The sequence below is a fragment of the Schistocerca nitens genome, chromosome 5 (genome assembly GCF_023898315.1).
Source record: "Schistocerca nitens isolate TAMUIC-IGC-003100 chromosome 5, iqSchNite1.1, whole genome shotgun sequence".
Lineage (NCBI taxonomy): Eukaryota > Metazoa > Arthropoda > Insecta > Orthoptera > Acrididae > Schistocerca > Schistocerca nitens.
Window position 1 is genome coordinate 300112698 of NC_064618.1, and position 22712 is coordinate 300135409.

The 22712-nt window shown below is 39.0% G+C and overlaps 1 protein-coding gene across 1 annotated transcript in view; it reads right to left on the reverse strand.

Annotated features, from left to right (window-relative positions):
- The window catches only part of LOC126259490 (polycomb group RING finger protein 3), a 65553-nt gene that overhangs the window by 14304 nt on the left and 28537 nt on the right, over positions 1-22712 (reverse strand). Inside the window, exons 3-5 of the mRNA XM_049956330.1 lie at positions 19044-19196; positions 9348-9493; positions 8143-8286 (exon numbers count right to left, since the gene is read on the reverse strand). Coding sequence (XP_049812287.1) covers positions 8143-8286; positions 9348-9493; positions 19044-19196 — 443 coding nt within the window. The remainder of the gene's footprint in view (positions 1-8142; positions 8287-9347; positions 9494-19043; positions 19197-22712) is intronic.

Genomic DNA, 22712 nt, shown 5'->3' on the forward strand with positions numbered 1-22712 from the left:
ACATACCGATCTTTCCAGCATGACATCTAAGAATGGGGTCAGCCTTACCATTTTTGTGGTTTCTGCAGCCCAAGTATTGATCAGGAAAATTATATAACCTTTCTGCATGGACCACACTGACTGATAGCAGCTAGGAAATATATCACCTCTACTTTCCCTTGATTGAAGCCACATGCATCCAATGCATCACTGCTAGTGAATCTTTGTTATATTGTGGGTTAAGGAATGTCTTCATGTTTCTGCTGGTCCCTTCCAGTCCAGAGTTTGTAGTTCATTTTTAGTTTTATGTTTGGGCAGTGCTCACTAAATTCGGTGACTTAATAACAGCTATGAAATCAATGCCACAGCAACTGCAATTAAAAAAGAGCCCCTCATACCTTTGTGTATGACTAACATCATACGGCACACAGAGGCTGTCGCATAGCAGCAAAGCTTTGCAGTATGTGTTCTCTCAGCTGTGCATTCAAACATCTTTAAAGTACTTTTACACTGATGCGAAAACTGTTGTAATAATGTTTTCATAACAGGCACATGAATCACCAGAATGATATAATCGAACCACGCCAAAAGCTGCAAATCTGTGTCACCAATACAACATAGATTTTTGTTTCTAGTGAACTGTAAATGGCTTAGCAAGAGTAGATTATTATACAGTAGGCAATCTTAACTTCATTACCAAAACAAATATGTATTACATTCATCTCATCATCAGCTAAAACTTAATCAAAACATAAAACAGGTTTTATTACAATGCCATATACTGAAAATATGTGTACCACGAGCACAACAAACAGGTAGATCTCGCCAGAGTAGAATCATGGGTCAGAGAGCAATCCCTACTAGGAGATATGTCAGTGTCACTTTATTTTTAGTCACTCTTCATCCCACTGGCACACTATATTCTGGTTCACAAGCAAGGCTTGTGGGTGAACAGCACAATTTTTCAAAGATTCTCTAATTGGAGACATGTTATTTTCTTGGTCTCAATCTACCTGAAGAGAGGCAATACATCTGCCTGGAACCTTTGTTGGTGCTGTGTAGAAGAACAACAATTTAATTGTCCACTATTACACTTGCAGGTACAAGTGTTCATGCTGGCTTGAGGTGATGAAGATCATATACAGGAATCCTTTTGCAAATATACTGATTAGTCCACTACAGTGAATGATGAGACAAATATGAGCAGTTGCCGAGATCCATATGACGTCTTGACTTCAGAATAGGATTTTCATTTCCTAATATTCATCTCCAGGATTTTTGTCTAAAAACATTTGTACAGTCTTGTTTTCAGATGTGCACGTGTCCCCAAGCACTGAACATGTGGTTTCATCTTAAGGTGGTGGTTAACCACATCTCCCAGCTTACACATTTCTTGTAGGCTTTTGTGGTGTGTCCACAGTGCTGGCATTTGAAACAATTAATTGGTTCATCACCACCACCACCAACAACAACAACAACAACACCACCACCACCATCACCTTCAATTATTCTCATCCGGCTTGTAGTTCAGGATCTTCAGGGGAATTCTGTGACCTGGCATTCTCATGATATTTCTGAAGTTTTTCATTCAGGTTGAAGATATTTAATCATGTTCTAAAATCTTCATTTCTAATCTTGTCTCTCCGCTTGTAACCCTTTGTCTTCCTTAGGAACCTCATCTCTGTGGGTTGAATTTTATGACTCTTGAACACGTAAGCTTTCAGCCAGAAGGCCTTCTTCTGAAAGAGGCGACACAAACAAACAACCCAAAGCATGCGCGTGTGCATACACACACACACACACACACACACACACACACACACACACACACACACACACACACACACACGCGCGCGCGACCACTGTGTCTGGTCTGACTTCAGCTGTCGGACGCTGTGATCGTGTGTGTGTGTGTGTGTGTGTGTGTGTGTGTGTTTTGGAATTTGCATGTGTGCGTGCATGCATGGGTGCATGTGTGGTCTATTTTTGATGAAGGCCTTGTTGGCTGAATGCTCACTTTCCAACAGTCTTTCTGTTGTATCTATATGCGACTCAGAATCTCTGCTATATGGTGAGTAGCAACTAAGCTTTTCACAATACTTTTGTATTTTAAAATTTGTGATCTATTAGACTCAATAAAATTCGATTTCAATACCAGGTTAAAAATGCAGAATTCCCTGAAATTTTATGAAATTCCCTGAGATTTCCAGATAAAATGTAATTCCCTGAGAATTCGAGGTTTTCCAGAAGAATCGCCACCCTGATATTAAATTCTTTGTTTTTCTATGATGTTTTTAATTACAAATGCATTGGGTGTGCATTAATGACCTTATCTAAATCAATTTTGTTCTTCAGAAATAACAGCTTCTGTGATGTTCTTCATGCAGTTATTGATTATCTTCGAGTACGATTTGTAGCCAGTGTTTAGAGGACTGATGACTAAAAGGAAATGGTTGGTTCAGTTATGAAAGGCCACATTAGGTACATATCTACATCTACACACAACCTCTGCAAGAATCCATATGGTGCATAGTTTATTTGTTTTGTTTTGTTTTGTTGTAGGGTGCAAAAACAACTAAGGTCATATGCGCCCATGTCAGGACAGTAGAACACGAAGACGAAAAAGGAGTTAAAAACAATTACATGTTAAGCCAGGTACTTTGAGAAAGGTCCATAAAATACACCATAGAGACAATGGAGGTCCTGAACCAAACATTAAATGTCCTTTGCCATACTGCTAAGACAGATAAAAAGTAAAATGCGGTCGACAGCCTGTGTATCGTTCGCTAAAACTGCCGATAACTCAGATGGCAAACGTAAATGAGAACATAAGTGATTAAAAAAAGGGATGCGGTGCATCGTGGATGGTACCTTGTACCATTATTATTCGTTTCTTTTCCTGTTCCATTTGCAAATAGACTGAGAGAAAAATGACTATGTGCCTCCATACAATCCATAATTTCTCTTGTCCTGACGGCCCTTAAGCAAAATGTATGCTGGCAGCAGTAGAATCATTCAGTGGTCAGCTTCAAATGCTGGTTCTCTAAGTTTTATCAATAGCATTTCGCAAAATGAATGAACCAACCATAAACAAATCTAGTGGCTGCCTCTGAAAATCTTTGGTGTCTTCCTTAAAGCCAACCTGGTGGGGATTCCAAACATTCAAGCAGTACTCAAGAATGGGTTGCATTAGTGTTCTATACATGGCCTCTTTTACGGATGAACTACACTTTCTTAAAATTCTTCCAATAAACCAAAGTTAATCATTTGCCTCATTCCATTTCAAATCGCTTTGCGATGTTATGCCCAGATATTCCACAGAAGTGACTGTGTCAAGCAGCATAATATCAGTACTGTATTCAAACATTTTTGGGATTGTTTTTTCCGACTCATCTGCATTAACTTATATTTTTCTACTTTTAGGATAAGTTGCCATTCACCAGACCAGCTACAGACTTTGCCTAAGTCATCTTGTATCATTGGATAGTCACTAATCTCCAGGAAAGAAGAAAATTTAAGGTTAATAAGCAAGGAACAGCCCCTTTTCGTAAATTGAGGTATTTTGCAGTTCTGCTACTGCCATAAATTGTCTAAGCTGTTTAGTGTTATAGATCTGCTTGACTTCACAGGAAGTGGCTGTTTCCACTAAGTGCACTCTATTTCTCAATTGCTTCACTGATTTCTGGACGTCCAACAACACATTACATATCTTTGTTTACATAAAATGGTCCCTTTCCAGGGATAATGAAGGAGACATTTCGAGAAAGACTCCAACTCTTTACAGTGTTAGAGAGATGCTTCTAGATGAAATACAAAAATTTCTGGGTGAGTTTCACTGTTGCCATATGGTACACCCACTCCACTGAAGGTGGTATGGATTTGTGAACTAAGATTAATATTGTTCCCCTATAAGGTTGATAAATACAAGACAACTGACTGAAGTCCTGCATATTGGAGTAAACTAAATAAAATTTGTATGTGGTAGGTGAGTATAAGATTTCTTGCTAATGACTTTTTTGCCTTACTGGCCATCAATCCCTGAAGCACATAATGAGTTTTGTACCATCACTGTGATCCAGATAGTTAAGCTGGGACTCCATTCTCCATGCACCCAATAATCCAACACTTCATTACTGTGTTGCTCAGCGATCACTGAAACATCACCAGAATATGTTGTAATAGAGGACTGATGGTGTTGAGCAACACCCAGCTTTTTGATTCTGAGTTTGCGAAATATAGATGCAGCTCTGAATAACCAAGTTCGCTGAAGTCATTACTGTTTAGTTTGACCTAGAGGCCATATATACCAACTGTGTCAAATGTGTCTGCCAGTTAATGAAGTTTTGTCATACTTTCTTTCAGTAGATTACAGATTGGGCAGTTAGATTGATCCCTACATCCTTGTAAGGTGCCTGAAGGTGAAAATATGAAATCTATAGAATCTAAATGTGACATAATTAAAGAACAATGAATCTAAGGACAACAGGAAAGGGAGAAATAAAAAATATTTTTTTTCCTCATACCCTTTATCACTGATGTCCCTAATGTCTTCCATTATTATGGAAGCTATTAAACTGTATTATCTTTCATTATTGTTTTAGTGTTTAAAATCATCATTTTCCACCTTCTGTAATGTACATTCTCAATGTGCATATTACTTCTCACATTTGCCTCTACCTGTAGCTGCCAAACTGCCTGGTTATAATCACCAGGCCTATTTCTCAGCTTTCACATTCAAAGAGCAATGAGAAAATTTCTCAGACTGATACTGAAAGACTTTGCTGTTTTCAGTCAGAATGGCTTTTATTGTCTGACAAGACCCTTTTTAGGTCAGAGCACACTGTTCAATGTTTTTACAGCAAGCAGTTATTGTCCCTGAAATGTAATTTTGGAAGGTATTCAAAACACCCACCTATGGCTGCCATAAACACATACCATGTGGCTAATATATACAATATTAAGTCATGCCAGTTTAGAGTTTTTTTCCAAGATGCTGAATGTACATTTATGACTCCCACAAACATCTGTGGGTTCTACAAATTTCATACTTTATATCATGGCTGCCAGATGCCAATAGTTGCTGACATTGTTATAAAAATTAATCGGTACTGAAACATTTGTTACTGTCACTTGTAGATGTCAGCTGGTGTAAGCATACTTTGTACAGCACAAAGAAGGGTGAATTCCACTTTGATGTTGTGTTTCATATGTTTGTTTGTCATGTAAATTAGCTGTAAAAGAAAGTTGAGGAAGAAATATATTTACTTATGTATTTGGATGTAACGATTCTTTTTCTATTTCTCTTCTGCAGTAAACACTACTGAATTGGTTTTATCTCTCTATCTAGTTTCAATACTATCAGTAACAAAATTTGTGTGTTAAATGTAGAAAATCCAAACAATAAAAATGTTTTAAAATTCAAACTGAAGATTTCTAAAAATAAGTTACAACTTCTGACAAAACACAGATTCTTGCCAGTCTGCTGGTAATGGCTGTTACTTACAAGACCAGCATCATACATTCTAACTCTTTGTTGCCCCAAAGAAGTTTCACTTAAACAGTTCCCATAAATTTCTGTTGTTGTTGAAGAGGCTCCACACTACTATATCCTGTGCAAGACTCTTCATACTAATGTTGTACTTCTCCCTTGGTCTTCCTCTGCAATTTTTATCCCTCCAATATTAAACTGATGATTCCTGTATGTCTCAAAACGTGTTCTATCAACCAGTCACATTATGCCAAGAATTACTTTTCTCCCAAGTTCTTATTAGTTATGTGATCTACCAACCTAGTCTTCAGCATTCTTCTGTAGCACCACATTTCACGAGCTTTTATTTTCTTCTTGTCTGAAACGCTTATAATCTATCTTTCATGTTCTTGTAGATGTGGAAATGCAAGGATGTCAGAGTGTGCTAAATCTGGCATGGAGTGTCAATGATCCACTAGTTTACAATACAGATACTTCACTTCCTCTAAACTCTAAGCAACTTGGAGGATAACTGCACTGTCCATATGGAAGACGATTTTTTTCCCCTTTTGAAATCCAAGCAATTTCATGGATACTTTCTTTTTATAAAATTGACTTCTAATTATTGTACTATCCCTTGTAAAGTAAACAATAAGAAGATACCCTCCCTGAATCCAAGAAAAACTGGACATAGCCTTTCTAGCAAAAAAATGGTTCAAATGGCTCTGAGCACTATGGGACTGAACATCTGTGGTCATCAGTCCCCTAGAACTTAGAACTAACTAAACCTAACTAACCTAAGGACATCACACACATCCATGCCCGAGGCAGGATTCGAACCTGCGACCGGAGCGGTCACGCGGTTCCAGACTGAAGCGCCTTTAACCGCACGGCCACACCGGCCGGCTGCCTTTCTAGCAGATGGAATGCAATTCATCTTGTTTAATTCTAACCACTGCTGTCCAATTGCTTTGATTACAGTTTCATTTTTCGTTTTGAAGAACCACGTCACACACGAAGTAACAAATTGGCACACAAAATAAGTTGGACTTCTTTAACAATACTCCTATTTTGGCTGGTATTCAATAAATGTAGCACTCATCTTGTTTAGAGCTTTCTGATAATAGCTTTCATGTATAATTTAACAAATCATTTCTTATGATGTGCCTATGGCATCACCTATGTTGTAGCCCTTTCATAGCCAATTTAATTCTTCGTTAAAGTTTAAGGACATCATTCACGTCTATCATATTCATGACGTCATACTTCGGCACTTCCATGACAAAGTATGTCCATATGGTGGCAAGAGGTACAGTGGAGTGATTTAATAAGGGGATTAATAATATGCGTATGTGACTCAGCCCACAACTGTAGTTTATGGGAAATGAAGACATATTGCTAAGACAAGAGAAGGTCCTTTGAAAATGGTTTGTTAGCTGTTTGTCAGCAGCATTGTATACTTCTCTTAACATTAAGCTGCCCACAAGCACACAGGAAATGTCAGTCTAAAAGAAGAATGACTGCAACAGGGCAGCACAAATACACCAAACACGTCACTAAAAACGATCAAGCCATTGGGAACACAATCCTAGAAAAAGTTTTCCCAATACCAGAAGCATATTGCAGCCAAACCTGAAAATTCTGACATGTATTGCTTGAGGAACTTGATGGATAGACAAAGTGGTACCAAGACACCCTATTGTAATCTATGACTCTGTAACACAAAACCCATTTGCTGGAGAAAGCAAACAAATGGAAGGAAAACATAGGACAAAGAAGGGCAAGGAGGAGAACACTTTGTGAAAAAGTTTCATTCACTTGGAACTTTGGAAAGCAATTCTGCAACAAAGAGCTCTGTCTTGTTGCAGTCTTGGAGGAGTCAATATGAGTCAGTGGCTGCTGCTTAGAGATGGTAGCCTTGGTAAAATCTGTCACTGCCACCTTGTCACACCCTGTTGCTAACAGTCACATGATGAAATTCACTGCACTGTATTGAGGACATAAAGCACGTGATCCGAGTTATCCATGGCAGATGTCGCCACTAACTGCTCTCTACCACAGTACTGATGGTAATCCTCTGTTTTTCTTCAGCATCACCCCACTGTTGACAAGAATGTTTAATTCCACAAAATGCGTGTCTCAAGCACTACGAGAACCTTGCTCTCTTGCTTTGTTCCAGTGGCTCAATATAAGTAGTTGCAAACTTTATATTTCATTGTCTGATACCCCACATTTCCATATCACTTTCCTGTACTCCTCTTTCCAATTGTATGCATACTGTAGCATGTTTGTCTGATAGTAACTACTCTGGCAACGAGACTAATGAATTAACTGAACCCTTTTGCATAAACTAATGCAATACAAATTAATTATCCTAAATATTTAAGGATCATTGTGCATTTTAATCAAATGGAGTATCTGTGGGTATATAAGACAAAACATCTGGCATCCAATGTGGGGTGAAACAACTATGAGAAGTACAGGCAACTCACTGAGCCATAAGGAGCAGTTTTCTAATAAACCTTCACCACATTTCAAGGAATTTTTGTTGGTGATAAACTACCGAAAACAAAAGTTTAACACTTGCCAAGTGAATAAACACACACACACACACACACACACACACACACACACACACACACACACACACAAGTAAAAATTAAGACACCTGCAGTTTCTGAAAATGATGTACTTACATCTCTGTATTTCTCTGTCCCATTCAAGACTTTCTTGGCAATAAACTTTTTGAGGTGCGTAATTGTTGCCTGTGCTGAGCATCTGATGAATCTTCGCTTCAGAGTCTTTAAGTTTGTGCTTACACACTCCAGACATACATTTACCTGAAAAGGAGAAATGAGAGACTGATGTGGTTATTAGCAAATATGTTAATTATTAAAGGAAAATCAAATGGATATTGCTACAGACTGAACAGTAACAAAAGCAAACCATGGTGTCTGAATATTTTTATAATGTCAATTAGCCGTAAATAATAACAAATAACAAAGTGCCATTAATCGGATAGCATACAACAGCAAATCAAACACCAGAAAAGAAAAGAAAAGAAATCTGAAAATTGAGAAGAGAGATGAAAAACAGGCAATCTTATAACACATGACCAAGCTATACAACTGAAAAACCAACACGCTTTGACAAAGGCCAATAAACAAGTCTAAATTACATATCTTCAATTTTTTTTCAGCAAATTGCTCCAGGATATGGAAGTTAAGTTCAGTGATAATATCAGCTCACTATCGTTTGGTAATATGAAATATAGGTGAGAACATGGGACAGAGGCAGTAAAATGTAAATTTACAACGGTATGCAAGAACACATAAAAAGGAAAAACTGGACAATATGAGACACAATTAGGAAGAGTAACAGAAATTCTACATTTATATCCCCATAAGGGAACTCGCTTTGATTATTATTTACTTGTATGGTTCACGGTCTACCGCAAATTTAGATACCTAATGTGTCGAGTGTCACGGCAGTCTCTCTTGTAGGTGGCTCATGAGCACATATGTTGTGGTGAGTCTTGTTGTAGCATGTTTGTGTTATTGTTAAATATTATTACAGAGAAGATACAGGGTGAAATGATGTCGGCACATTAAATAATTATCTTGAATAGTATGTCCGAATTTCAGGAGACACTGAGGAGATGTTTAGAATTTAACAATGACACTGGCGGGAAAAAATTTTCACTTCTATAGACAGAAGTTCTCTATGAAATTTTCCCAAAATTTCCTTTACATATGACTACACCCCTAGTTAGCTCACAATCAAAAGACAGCTCCTTTCTGTCTCCTTTCATCCCACTAAGTAAATGTACTGACAGCAAAAAATTGAGAGTTTTATAGTCAAACAGGTATAGAACAGGCACAGAAAATACAAAATACATTACCTGCTCATCTTGCCGATGGTAATCAGACTCTGCATGAGCATCAGCAGGTACCTTCTCCTCTTCCAGTTCACCAGCATTTGGTGGAATGTCTTTTGGACATGCAAGACCTCTGACACGATAAAATTCTCTTTCCCTCTTTATCTCATCTGGAAGCAAAAATGAAACTGTGTCATTAACAGTTTATTAATTTTTTGAAATATTTCATGAGCACCAGAGAGCATAAGTAGTTGGACAAAAAGAAATCCATACAGAACATATTATATCTAATTTTTCAATGTAAGTATGCTAACTCAAGGCACATTCCAAGAGTATTTGGCAGAGGAAAAATTCCCCTGACACTTACCTCTATGTAAATGTTCGCTGATAACAGACAGTACTGTAGCTTTTGTTCTTTAACCCTCTGAGTACCAATGGTTTCTGCTTGAAACTGCCATTTTATTAACTTTTTTTGAGGTACTGGTGGCTTTCACACAAAACAACCAATGCTAGTGCAAGACAGAGCCATTTGGTGATACAATGAGGAACTTCTACGAATGTACTGCATTGTAGTAACCACTTACAGTGTTTAAAGCAACAGGCGTGGTGGTGAATGTGCTATGTGATTGTATGAGATTATGGCAGTCATATTGAGGAGATCACTGACAGTGAAAGTAAGCGCATCTAAAGGTACTTACAAAAATTTTAAAGTTTGTACTACTGCATTTACGAGGGGCTTCAAAATGAAACCACAGGAGCAATAAGTACTTTTGGTATGGATTTATTAAATTTTAGACCCATTTTTGTATGTTTAATTATGACTATAATTTGTTTTGGGGATTACGAGTTCATGGAAGTTTCGAGATATGGGATTGTGTCTAGAGAAAATACAAAACTGCTTTCAAACACAAGGGTGATTTGATAAGTCTGGCACAAAAGTAAGAGAAAAATGTTTGTTTCTTAAACAAATCACCTTCTTTCTCAACAGTCCAGCTTTTTCATCCTATCAGAAAAATTGGTTCTGTCAAACTCTGCAAAATATTTGTTGACTGCACAACTGTCACTTCCTCATTTGATAAACACTTCTTTCCAGCAAGCTGAAGTTTCAAGTTAGGGAACAGGAAGAAGTCACTTGGGGGCTTAGACTGGTGAATAGGGTAGACGAGGAACCAATTCAAAGGCCAATTCATGCACTTTCGCTACCGTTATCGGTGATGTGTGGGATGATGCATTATCCTGGTGAAAGAGCACTTTTTTGCTTGCCCACCTTGGTCTTTTTCCAGCCAAAACAAGTTTCAAATGATCCAACAATGAAGCATAATAGGATCCAGTTATGGTTCCACCTTTTTCCTGGTAATCTATGAGGATCAATCCTTGGGAATCTCAAACAGCAGTGGCCATCACCTTACCAGCTAATAAAATGGTCTTTGCCTTCTTCGATGCACTTTCACCAGTCTTTGTTCACTGTTCTTACTGCCATTTTGATTCTTGTGTGTAATGATGCAGCAAGGTCTCATACTGTCAGAGACCAGTGCAAAAGGTCTTCCAGATTGTGATTAAACATCACCAGACTTGTGCTGAAATGTCGTGCCGGATGTGCTTTTGGTCAACTGTGAGCAATCGTGGCACGCACCTAGCACACAGGTTCTTCATAGTCAATTCTCAGTGCAGGATATAATGCACTCAATTGAGATGCCTACAGCCTCAGCAATCTCACAAATTTTTATTCAGTGGTCTTGCAATACAATATTAAGGATTTTGTCAATGGTTTCCTTTGTATTTAACTCAACTGGACGGTCAGAGTGCACTTCATCTTTGGTGCTTGTCCAAACATGTTTAAATTCACCTGAAAGTAAATGGTCTTTAATGATGATGCAGAGTCCATGGGAACTTCTAATTTGTGCGTCAGGCCAACCCTTCAAATAAAAATGCTTCATGACAGAACTAAATTGTTTTTGCCAGTTTCAATCGCAGTTGACACACTGACCAATTCAGAAGCCTGTCGGTAATGAACTGCGCACTGTACATTGTTTAAATTCTTTATACAATCCTTGGAATAACCCTGAAATAATCAAGATTACCAATCACGAAGGTGCAACAAAAATGTTCCATTCTTTCATTGAAATTTATCAGAGTTATCAAACGACCATATTATATCTCATGAAATGAGGGGTAGTTGAAAACTACACTCCTGGAAATTGAAATAAGAACACCGTGAATTCATTGTCCCAGGAAGGGGAAACTTTATTGACACATTCCTGGGGTCAGATACATCACATGATCACACTGACAGAACCACAGGCACATAGACACAGGCAACAGAGCATGCACAATGTCGGCACTAGTACAGTGTATATCCACCTTTCGCAGCAATGCAGGCTGCTATTCTCCCATGGAGACGATCGTAGAGATGCTGGATGTAGTCCTGTGGAACGGCTTGCCATGCCATTTCCACCTGGCGCCTCAGTTGGACCAGCGTTCGTGCTGGACGTGCAGACCGCGTGAGACGACGCTTCATCCAGTCCCAAACATGCTCAATGGGGGACAGATCCGGAGATCTTGCTGGCCAGGGTAGTTGACTTACACCTTCTAGAGCACGTTGGGTGGCACGGGATACATGCGGACGTGCATTGTCCTGTTGGAACAGCAAGTTCCCTTGCCGGTCTAGGAATGGTAGAACGATGGGTTCGATGACGGTTTGGATGTACCGTGCACTATTCAGTGTCCCCTCGACGATCACCAGTGGTGTACGGCCAGTGTAGGAGATCGCTCCCCACACCATGATGCCGGGTGTTGGCCCTGTGTGCCTCGGTCGTATGCAGTCCTGATTGTGGCACTCACCTGCACGGCGCCAAACACGCATACGACCATCATTGGCACCAAGGCAGAAGCGAATCTCATCGCTGAAGACGACACGTCTCCATTCGTCCCTCCATTCACGCCTGTCGCGACACCACTGGAGGCGGGCTGCACGATGTTGGGGCGTGAGCGGAAGACGGCCTAACGGTGTGCGAGACCGTAGCCCAGCTTCATGGAGACGGTTGCGAATGGTCCTCGCCGATACCCCAGGAGCAACAGTGTCCCTAATTTGCTGGGAAGTGGCGGTGCGGTCCCCTACGGCACTGCGTAGGATCCTACGGTCTTGGCGTGCATCCGTGCGTCGCTGCGGTCCGGTCCCAGGTCGACGGGCACGTGCACCTTCCGCCGACCACTGGCGACAACATCGATGTACTGTGGAGACCTCACGCCCCACGTGTTGAGCAATTCGGCGGTACGTCCACCCGGCCTCCCGCATGCCCACTATACGCCCTCGCTCAAAGTCCGTCAACTGCACATACGGTTCACGTCCACGCTGTCGCGGCATGCTACCAGTGTTAAAGACTGCGATGGAGCTCCGTATGCCACGGCAAACTGGCTGACACTGACGGCGGCGGTGCAGAAATGCTGCGCAGCTAGCGCCATTCGACGGCCAACACCGCGGTTCCTGGTGTGTCCGCTGTGCCGTGCGTGTGATCATTGCTTGTACAGCCCTCTCGCAGTGTCCGGAGCAAGTATGGTGGGTCTGACACACCGGTGTCAATGTGTTCTTTTTTCCATTTCCAGGAGTGTATATGTCCCAGAGGGTCCAAAGTGAAACCACCTCCTTAAAGCAATTGACTGTTTACTTTCTGCCAATTCCTTCTGCTTACTCTGATGATAAAGGTCAATTTTGTGAATACTTTTTTTAACCTTAGAATTGACATGGTTAAGAATGAAAGAAAACGATAAACTAAAATACAGCAGCACAGAAAGAATTGTTAATATAATGTTTGACCTAAATCAACACTGCAGCTTAAATAAATAACTGAAAAACGAAAAATATGAACAAATATACTGGTGGACGACATGTACATTATCTGATAAAAGGTATCCATGAGATGGGGATCTGCCAGTATAAAAGAAGGCAGGAAGTACAGGGCTATTACAAATGATTGAAGCGATTTCATAAATTCACTGTAGCTCCATTCATTGACATATGGTCACGACACACTACAGATACGTAGAAAAACTCATAAAGTTTTGTTCGGCTGAAGCCGCACTTCAGGCTTCTGCCGCCAGAGCGCTCGAGAGCGCAGTGAGACAAAATGGCGACAGGAGCCGAGAAAGCGTATGTTGTGCTTGAAATGCACTCACATCAGCCAGTCATAACAGTGCAACGACACTTCGGGACGAAGTTGAACAAAGATCCACCAACTGCTAACTCCATTCGGCGATGGTATGCACAGTTGAAAGCTTCTGGATGCCTGTGTAAGGGGAAATCAACGGGTCGGCCTGCAGTGAGCGAAGAAATGGTTGAACGCGTGCGGGCAAGTTTCATGCGTAGCCCGCAGAAGTCGACGAATAAAGCAAGCAGGGAGCTAAACGTACCACAGCTGACGGTTTGAAAATCTTACGGAAAAGGCTAAAGCAGAAGCTTTACCATTTACAATTGCTACAAGCCCTGACACCCGAAAACCGATGGATCGGTCGTGGTGGAGATTATGATCAGCAATTCATGTCATGGTCTCCACGCTCTCCTGACTTAACCCCATGCGATTTCTTTCTGTGGGGTTATGTGAAAGATTCAGTGTTTAAATCTCCTCTACCAAGAAACGTGCCAGAACTGCGAGCTCGCATCAACGATGCTTTCGAACTCATTGATGGGGACATGCTGCGCCGAGTGTGGGAGGAACCTGATTATCGACTTGATGTCTGCCGAATCACTAAAGGGGCACATATCGAACATTTGTGAATGCCTAAAAAAACTTTTTGAGTTTTTGTATGTGTGTGCAAAGCATTGTGAAAATATCTCAAATAATAAAGTTATTGTAGAGCTGTGAAATCGCTTCAATCATTTGTAATAACCCTGTATTGTGTTGTTAGTAAAGAAGCAGTAACAATAGAATGGGTCAGTCGGGAGAGCTCAGTGACTTCAAATGTGGCCTACTCACTGGATTTCACCCATCAGGGACACTTCAACCCTTCTCAAACTACACAAGTTGACTATCAGTGTTAAGTGAAAATGTGAAGGAACAAACACAGCTAAACCAAGACTAGACAGATCTCATGTACTGACGAATAGGGATCGTCAATCTATGCAGATAGGGAGGGATTGAGAAATCACATGAAATCAGCAGAAGGAAGCATTCCTGAGTTACAGAGTGATACCACCAGTCAAGCTAGCACACTGACCGTGCACATAGGGAGTTACAAAGAATAGGGTATAAAAGCCGAGCAGCTTCTCATAAGCTACATATTTCTTCAGTCAATGCTAAGTGATGCTTGAGATCGTGTAACGAGTGACACCACTGGACTGTGGATGGCTACAATGAGTGATGAATCTCGCTATATCCTTTGGCAATCTAATGGAAGTGTTTGGGTTTGGCGATTGCCTTGAGAACATTACCTGTCATGTGTAGTGCCAACAGTGAAGTAAGGAGGAGCTGGTGTTCCGGTACAATGTTTTTCATGGTTAGAGTGTGGTCTCTTTACTGTTCTAAAGAAAGTCTACATGTTGAATGAAATGAACAAATTTTACACCATTATGTAGAGTGTACAGTAAAGCAACAGTTTGGTGACTGTGATTGTATCAGCACGACAATGCACCTTGCCATAAAGCTGCATCTGTGAAGGAAAAGTTTGTGGACAATAACATTCCTGAAATGGACTGGCCTGGCCAGTGTCCAGATCTGAACCCAGTGTAACAACTTACGGGTGAGTTAGACACTCGACATCATTCCAGACCCTAGCATCCAATGCTTCCTTCTCTGGTTTTGGCTCTTGAGGAAGAATGGGCTGCTATTCCTTCACAGACATTTGGATACTTCACTGAAAGTGTCCCCAGCAGATTTCAAGCTGTCTTAAAAGCAAAGGGTGGACACACTCCATATTAAATACATGTCTGGATACTTTTGATCAATGTATACAGGGTGAATCAGAACTCCACCAACAAACTTTCAGAGGCTGTTCAGGGGTACCTCTGACTTTTTTAGTATAAGGGACCCAAGGACTCAGGCAGCTCATTACAGAGTAATCATGTAATTATGATTTATTTTATTTGTTACCACAGTTACCTCTGTTTTTGAGAAAACATCTCCACAGTATTAAACAGACCTGCAATACGTAAGCACCAATACATACAATACATGACAGTGCAACGCTACAACCCTCAGGTGATGCAAAAGAACTGTGACGTTGCCATCAGTGTGTGTACCGCTCAACGTAGTGTTGTCATGCCACTGTACCATTGCAGTAACTGACCCCATACATGAGTTGCATATCTGTCAACTCTTCACACTACCCACAATACTGCTTTGTATCACTGTTTACACACAACTAACATTGCCAGAAAAGAGAACACTAAACAGAACCAAGCAGTACTGAAGGCATTACCAGAAAAGAGAACACTAAACAGAACCAAGCAGTACTGAAGGAAAACTTGAGAGTAAAAAGAGCATTACTGTCGTCAACAGCAGGTATCGTAAGAAAATGGAAACAAGACACACAATGCATACCATGGACATTTGCACTGCTTCAGTGCAATATAATTACAAAGCTAATTGGGGCACGAAATGCAATACCTCTAAAAAAAGTCTATAGGCTGTGAGTTCATTCTACAAAAATATTCAGAAGGTACCCCTGAATAACCTATAAAAGTTTACTGGTGGCATTCTGTTCCACCCATACAGATAAAGAAGGCAACACACAGTAGCTATAGTACAGGAAATTATTCAGTACATCCAATGTAATAACAACAATGTTTAATTTTCAGTTGTTTTCTATTGAAGATTTATTCATGTGTGATGGGAAAATCATTGTCTAGGTGTCGATTTCACTATTTTGGTATTTCTATATTTGATATGTATAATGACATTTATTTAAAGTTATTGTCATCATTTAGTCTTGAGCACAGTATAATGGGCAGCAAGTGAAAATGTTCTCATCATTTGCAATACCTCTGACATTTCCCCCAGGAGACGCTGACTTCCCTAAGTTTTCTACAAACACTTGATGGTAAGTGACTCATAGCCGACATATGACTCTGCCCTTTTCCCTGTAAGTGTTTTGAGAAAACAGCTTTACAGTGATTGATTAGATTCCTGTAGGATGCATAAAGCCCCCTTGAAACCAGCATTCTGTTGCTGTTATAGAGAGGTTTAAATTAGGTGTAACTAAATATTTTTAATACAGTCCAATTATGAAATGGCATAGCTTCTCCAGACTATGTTGTAGGAAGATATTCTCATGTTTCATAACTCTGGCTACGACGTTCCAGGTTTGACAGATGCGTACTACTGCTGAATTTATTTATTTATTTATTTATTTATTTTTTTTTTTTTTTGAAATTTGTGGTAAGGTCTTATGAGACTAAACTGCTGAGGTGATCACTCCCTAAGCTTACACACTACTTAATCTGCCTTTCCAAATAAAACTTTTAGACCCATTTTGCTGCTAAATTTTCTAGTTATTATTATTTTTTTAAATTTTGTGTCAATCTTCTTCCCTATTACTTGTCAATGGTAGAAGAAATTGAAGCAGGAAGGTGAGTTTTATGCTTCTATCAACTTTGATGCCTGGTTGCCATTTCTTGTTTTCGTTCTCCCATGACTTTTTCCAACGTGCAATCAAACAGTATTAGTGAAAGTCTGTCCCCTTGTCAAAGTTAAGTTTAAACTGTAAATGGCTAAACAATTCATTTCCAGATTTAACTCCTGAGTTAATATTCTTGAGTGTAATTCCACTGAGATCAAAGTTTTTGGTGTTCACCAACTTCCTTGACAGCAAGTACAGTCACATAGTTTTTTTTGAAACCAACACTGCAATAACTAAGTTCTTGTTGTCAATTGTCTTAAGTAACATGATATATTTAAACCTGATTATTTGGACTGCCTGGCTGTCGAAATGCCCTTGATATACTCAAATTTTTTGGTCAAGTTTTCCCAAGTTCTTGTGCCAATAATTATGGGTGTGGTCTACAGGATAGATTAAAAGGACATGATCTTGGTCATTTCAGTGTGTAGATGAACTGACTCCTTTGTTTACATGGCAGGTATTTTCTGCAAGCATTTCCTTTGATTTCCTAAGTACAGAATTGACGCTGTAAAAAACCTAGATCTGATAACTGAACTTTTCTCTCATGGACTGACAGAGTTCGCACTAGCTCTTTGCCTTACAAAGCCCATGGTAAAGAGAAATAGAACAATGACAAAATGTATTTTTGTTTTGTTCATGGATGATATTAAAGACAGATCCACCACCAGAGTAAAAACTTGTGCAGCAATTGGAGTTGAGATACATATACATGATGATGCCGTTAATGCCTGGGCAATATTGATGATATTCCTGATAGCTGTCAACGTTGTTCTGTAATTTTGAAAACTGACAGATGTGGCAAAAGAAAGTGCTAACTCACAAAAGCATCTGGTTATATTCAAAGAGAAGAACATAAAGATGAAAAGGCTAAAAAATTGATATAGCAGACAGTGCTTTCTAGCAGTACAGTGGAACTAACAGTTACTTGATGTGCTGAATTTGGAAACACAGCAGATACTGTGATCATACTAATCCTTCCTAAACTGAAGGTTAGCACTTTCCTCCACAGATCCCTTCGATTACCACTCTCTGCCATGTTTCAGAAGCTCTGCGGATATCTCATTTGAAATAGATGCTTTCTTATTTCCACCAACTATTGCACTCTTGACATCAGCACAATATAATGGGAACTACACTTTACCAATTTGTTCTCTCAGTGGCCAGTATTCTTTATACCAAACCAAATAATAAAATAAAGATTCCTTTCACTATGAATTTCACAGGGATTTAATTATGAGTTTCCAGGAGTCTTGATCAGTGATTTCAAAAACATGGCTAATACAAATATATGAGGGATTCTCTTCATGAACAAGCAAGAGAGAGAGAGAGAGAGAGAGAGACAGAGAGAGAGAGAGAGAGAGAGAGAGAGAGAGAGAGAGAGAATCTCTGTCTCAGTTCACACGAGCCAGCTGTTCTCTCTCCTGGCATTACTTAGTCATGATTCACACAGGGATACTGATTTCCCATTGTGACACACTTTTGAAAAATTGGCACATAGAAAATGCTATTTCTGTCGATTGATTGTGTTAGATTTGTTGTGTTTCTTTTATGTCACATTTAATAAACAGCATAAAAGCAAAATAATTGTAACTATGTGTGAACTACATCAAAATCAATGTCACATGTCCAATGTGCATCCTGAACGGCATGTAACTGATGGAACTGACATAATGATGCACAACAAGTTGCGTCACGTGAACTATCTGGAAGTAACAACTGCCAATAAAAGAAGAAGGGGAAAAAAAGGGAATACAGTATTTTTTGATGAGTTTAACATACTATTAAAAATACTGAGAACTTGTTGGAATATCATGCATTACCTTTCAGTTTCTTCAGTGTTCTGAGAAACAAAGTATTTCAAAGGTAAGGGCCATAATATATTTACATTATGTTTGAATACTGTAAATGCAACAGTAGAGAGATCCTGATAAAGAATATTAAGATTGTGTGATCAAGGTGTAAATCAGTATAGTATTAAGATCTATGACCCAGTTTAAAATCACTGCAATTTAGTTCTACCAATGCTGAGCTTCTGGTTTATACATTTACCAGAACCAATAAATATTACTTGCAATAAATCCATGTATGTTTAAGCATGATTACACTTACTATCTTGTAAATTTGGTACGAGTTTGTACACAATGTCTTGCATCGTTCGATCAAAGCTGATATACTGCAGTGGATGAGACTGGTGAATTACTATATTGCATGTTGGACATGTGTTATTTTCTTCTAGATGCTTCACCAAACAACTTTTGCAGACTGAAACATTAAAAAATTCACAATCAGAAAATACAAATATGTTTCACATACATCAAATGTGCTACAATGATACACAGAGCTTTGTTTCATAACTTGCTAATCACACATGGCTGCAACACTAATGGGTCAAAATCCTAAGACTGATAGGATTTATTTACTTACCTATAAGATTCTGTGGCACCTTGTAAACCAAACTACTAGGCCATGGACACAGTACACAGAATAATATTAGAAAATTTATAAACTAAATAAATAAATCAAGAAAACACAAAAACCAGAAGAAATTCCAGAGGTTTGGAAGCATGCATTATTTCATTCTTTACACAATTAAGGAGAAAAATGAATGCCAACAATTACAGAGGAATATCATTATTACCTGTGTCATATAAGATCCTTTTTACAGCAGTACTTAATATGCTAGAGAAGCAGGTAGACAACAAGATTGGGAAGTATCAGGGTGTACTTTGGAAGGAGAGGTCGTGTTTGGAGCAGATCCCCAGTCTTAAGCCCCTAATCCAAGACAGAACAGCAAGATGGAGGCCCTATATCACTGTTTGTTGACTTCAAAAAAGCATGTGACTATTGATAGAGCATTTCTATTTCAAATTTTGGAAACGTTTGGTGTGGATGACAAAACAAACATAATTTGGCAAATACTAGTGCACACAAAATGTAAAATTAAAGTGTAGAAGGAGGTATCTGAATCTTTCAATGTACGAATAAGCTTTAGATAAGGAAATGTTCTATCCCCCATTTTGTTAACAGTGCTCTTGAAAAGGTGATCCAAGAAGGGATAATGGACTAAGTGCAACTGGGCTGGAAAAACAAGAATCTTAAAGAGTTTGGTATTTAGTTTTGCCAACAACCTCGCAATACTGTCAACAAATGTAGTAACTGCAACAAGAAAAAAAATCAACATTTTAAAAGAATTGCAGGAAAACCAGGCCTTCAAATATGTTATGAAAAATATATGACAAATATAAAACACAGATAACAGAAAAATTAGGGGAATCAACAAATTAAATATCTTATTGAGGTGGCACAGAAGAACAGCTGTCGTGTGGAAGCTAACAACTTAGAGCAAGGAAGATGGAAACGACTTTTCAGTTGAATAAAGATACAAACAAAAAGATATTGTCTCCCGTAGCACACATTTACAGCACTATGTTACAAAAATAAAGCCAAATGTTTATATGCAGCCGAATGCCTAGATTTGAATAATACATTAGAAATAAAAAACTTGGAAGAAAAGATAGAGAAAGGTGAAGAAAAATACTGAGAAAGAGAGAGCACAAAGTTATCAGAAGTTTGGAAATAATAGCACTGTGACTGAATGAAAAATTACTGGAAAACCCAAAAGCTAAATAAAAAATAGTTATTTATGTGGTCCACAGAAGACCCAAATCAAGTGAAGAAGAAAACATGAAAAAATTATGAGAGAGTATATCTATAAAGATAAAAAACAAATTACAGAGAAAAGTTCTTAACTACTATGACAGACTTCTTTATAGGAAAGAAGGAGTGTGCCACAATGAAACCTTTCAACTTATTGTTAAATACATGGGATTTATCACTAAATTTTTTTTCAGTTCTGCCTGAAGTTTACTGAAAATGAAACCTGCCGAATAGTGCAGAAATTTCTGTTTAATCAGTCAAACTTCTGCAGCAAGACCCTTGTAACTCCACAATGAGATGAGATGAAGATATCTACTACTTATAAATGTTTTTGTTCTCACATAAAGAGCAATAACTATGTCCTGAACCTCAGGAAACTTTTGTTTCAAACTAGAGCACAGATATTTGGCAACAATTTTTTATTTGTTTTCACACTCCATTTTCATAAAAAAAACAGCAAATTCTGTTTCAAAGGTATGAAGAATATAACTGTGGCATTTTCTACAAATAACTTCAAGGAAGCTCATGGGACTGGGACCTACATTTACATAAGTATTCTGCAAATCACTTAACAATACTTGGAGTAATGTACTTTTCAACATTAATTGCCCTTCCCCTTTTCTTGTTCCACTTGCAAATCAAGCAAATGAAAAAGACCAAGTGTGTGCCTCTGTAAATGTCTCAATTTCTTATCTTGATATTACAGTCTGCCCACACCATATGATATGAGTAAATTTTTGCATTAAATTCACTCGTAGGTTCAGTGTCGCAGAACAGTTATGTCACAAGTATACTGAGGCATTGAACACAATTTTTATGCCAGAGTAATTTAAGGAGAAGTAAAAGTATGTAGGCTGGGCTGGTACATGGGTCAGAGCAGACAAGGAGTCTCACAGGGCTCATTTATAGTGACAGAAACCCCACCCAAATTTGACCCCCACCAATTCAATTAAGTGCAAAGGCAGTCACAGAGTACAGAATACCTTCTAGCCATGAGATTCTTAATAGTCAGAAGGTTCTCCCCCCCTTGACCTTCAGTTTACATAATATTTATCACTGTTGCGGATTCAGCATGTTGTTTGTTCTTTTGGACATGTCCGAAAGAACAGACACCATGCATTCATAAAGTTTAAAAGTTTTATCTGAGAGCATAAGACACTTTTACATAGAACATTGGAGACAAAGAAACTGAAACACCATGCTCAGCGTGGAGAGCCAGAAGGAAAGGTCATTCCAACAGGATGTGAGCTACTGTCGGTAACACAACCATAATGGAGGGATGGCTCATAACATAAAACAAAACTAGATTTAAGTGTATGACTGATACAGAGGCAACATAGGTAGGTGGACTCTTTCTGGGAGGAATCAGAGGAGGAGTACCATGCACCAATTATACTGCATCTTAACAGTCTGGAGAGGTCTTATTTGCAACCAGAAACCATACCTGGGATCGTCAAATGAAACGTTGGGCAATTAATGATTTCAATCTCCAAATCATAACTGAGCTCATTCCCTGGGATACCCACATGACTTGCAACAGAGAGAAAGACAACTGAGCAGACACTACCACTTAGGTCAGAGAGAAAGTTGTGAATAATAGCAAGTATCACAGAGTGACACATGTAACACATTAACAGCCTGGAAACTGCTCAATGAGTCATCACAAATTAATACACAGTCGAGGGGTCTGTTTAATAAAACATAGGGCTCCATTAATGGCTCAGGGGAGCATATACTATGGAGGTCTGGGGGGAATCCTGGCAAAGGGCCTTGAGGCGTGTTCTAAATTGCATGGAAGGTATGTGTCAAGGTAGATGCATGGCAGGCCATTCCAGCAAAAACACTTGCTATTGGCTGAAGCTCCCTGATGTCACAGCAATGACATGTAACCTTGTGATTTTACAGCAAATGCTTCACATTACAGATGCTGTAGTGTATTACTTATGCATTTTATTTTTGGTTACATCCAATACAAAGTTGGAAATATCATAACAAGTAACATGACAGATAATTACACCTTAGGACTAAATAAACGATCATGAAGAAGAAAAATAAAGCACTCATTTGATGAATAAGCAGATGGTAATGTAGCTTCTTCCAGATATCTATTGTTGTTCATGA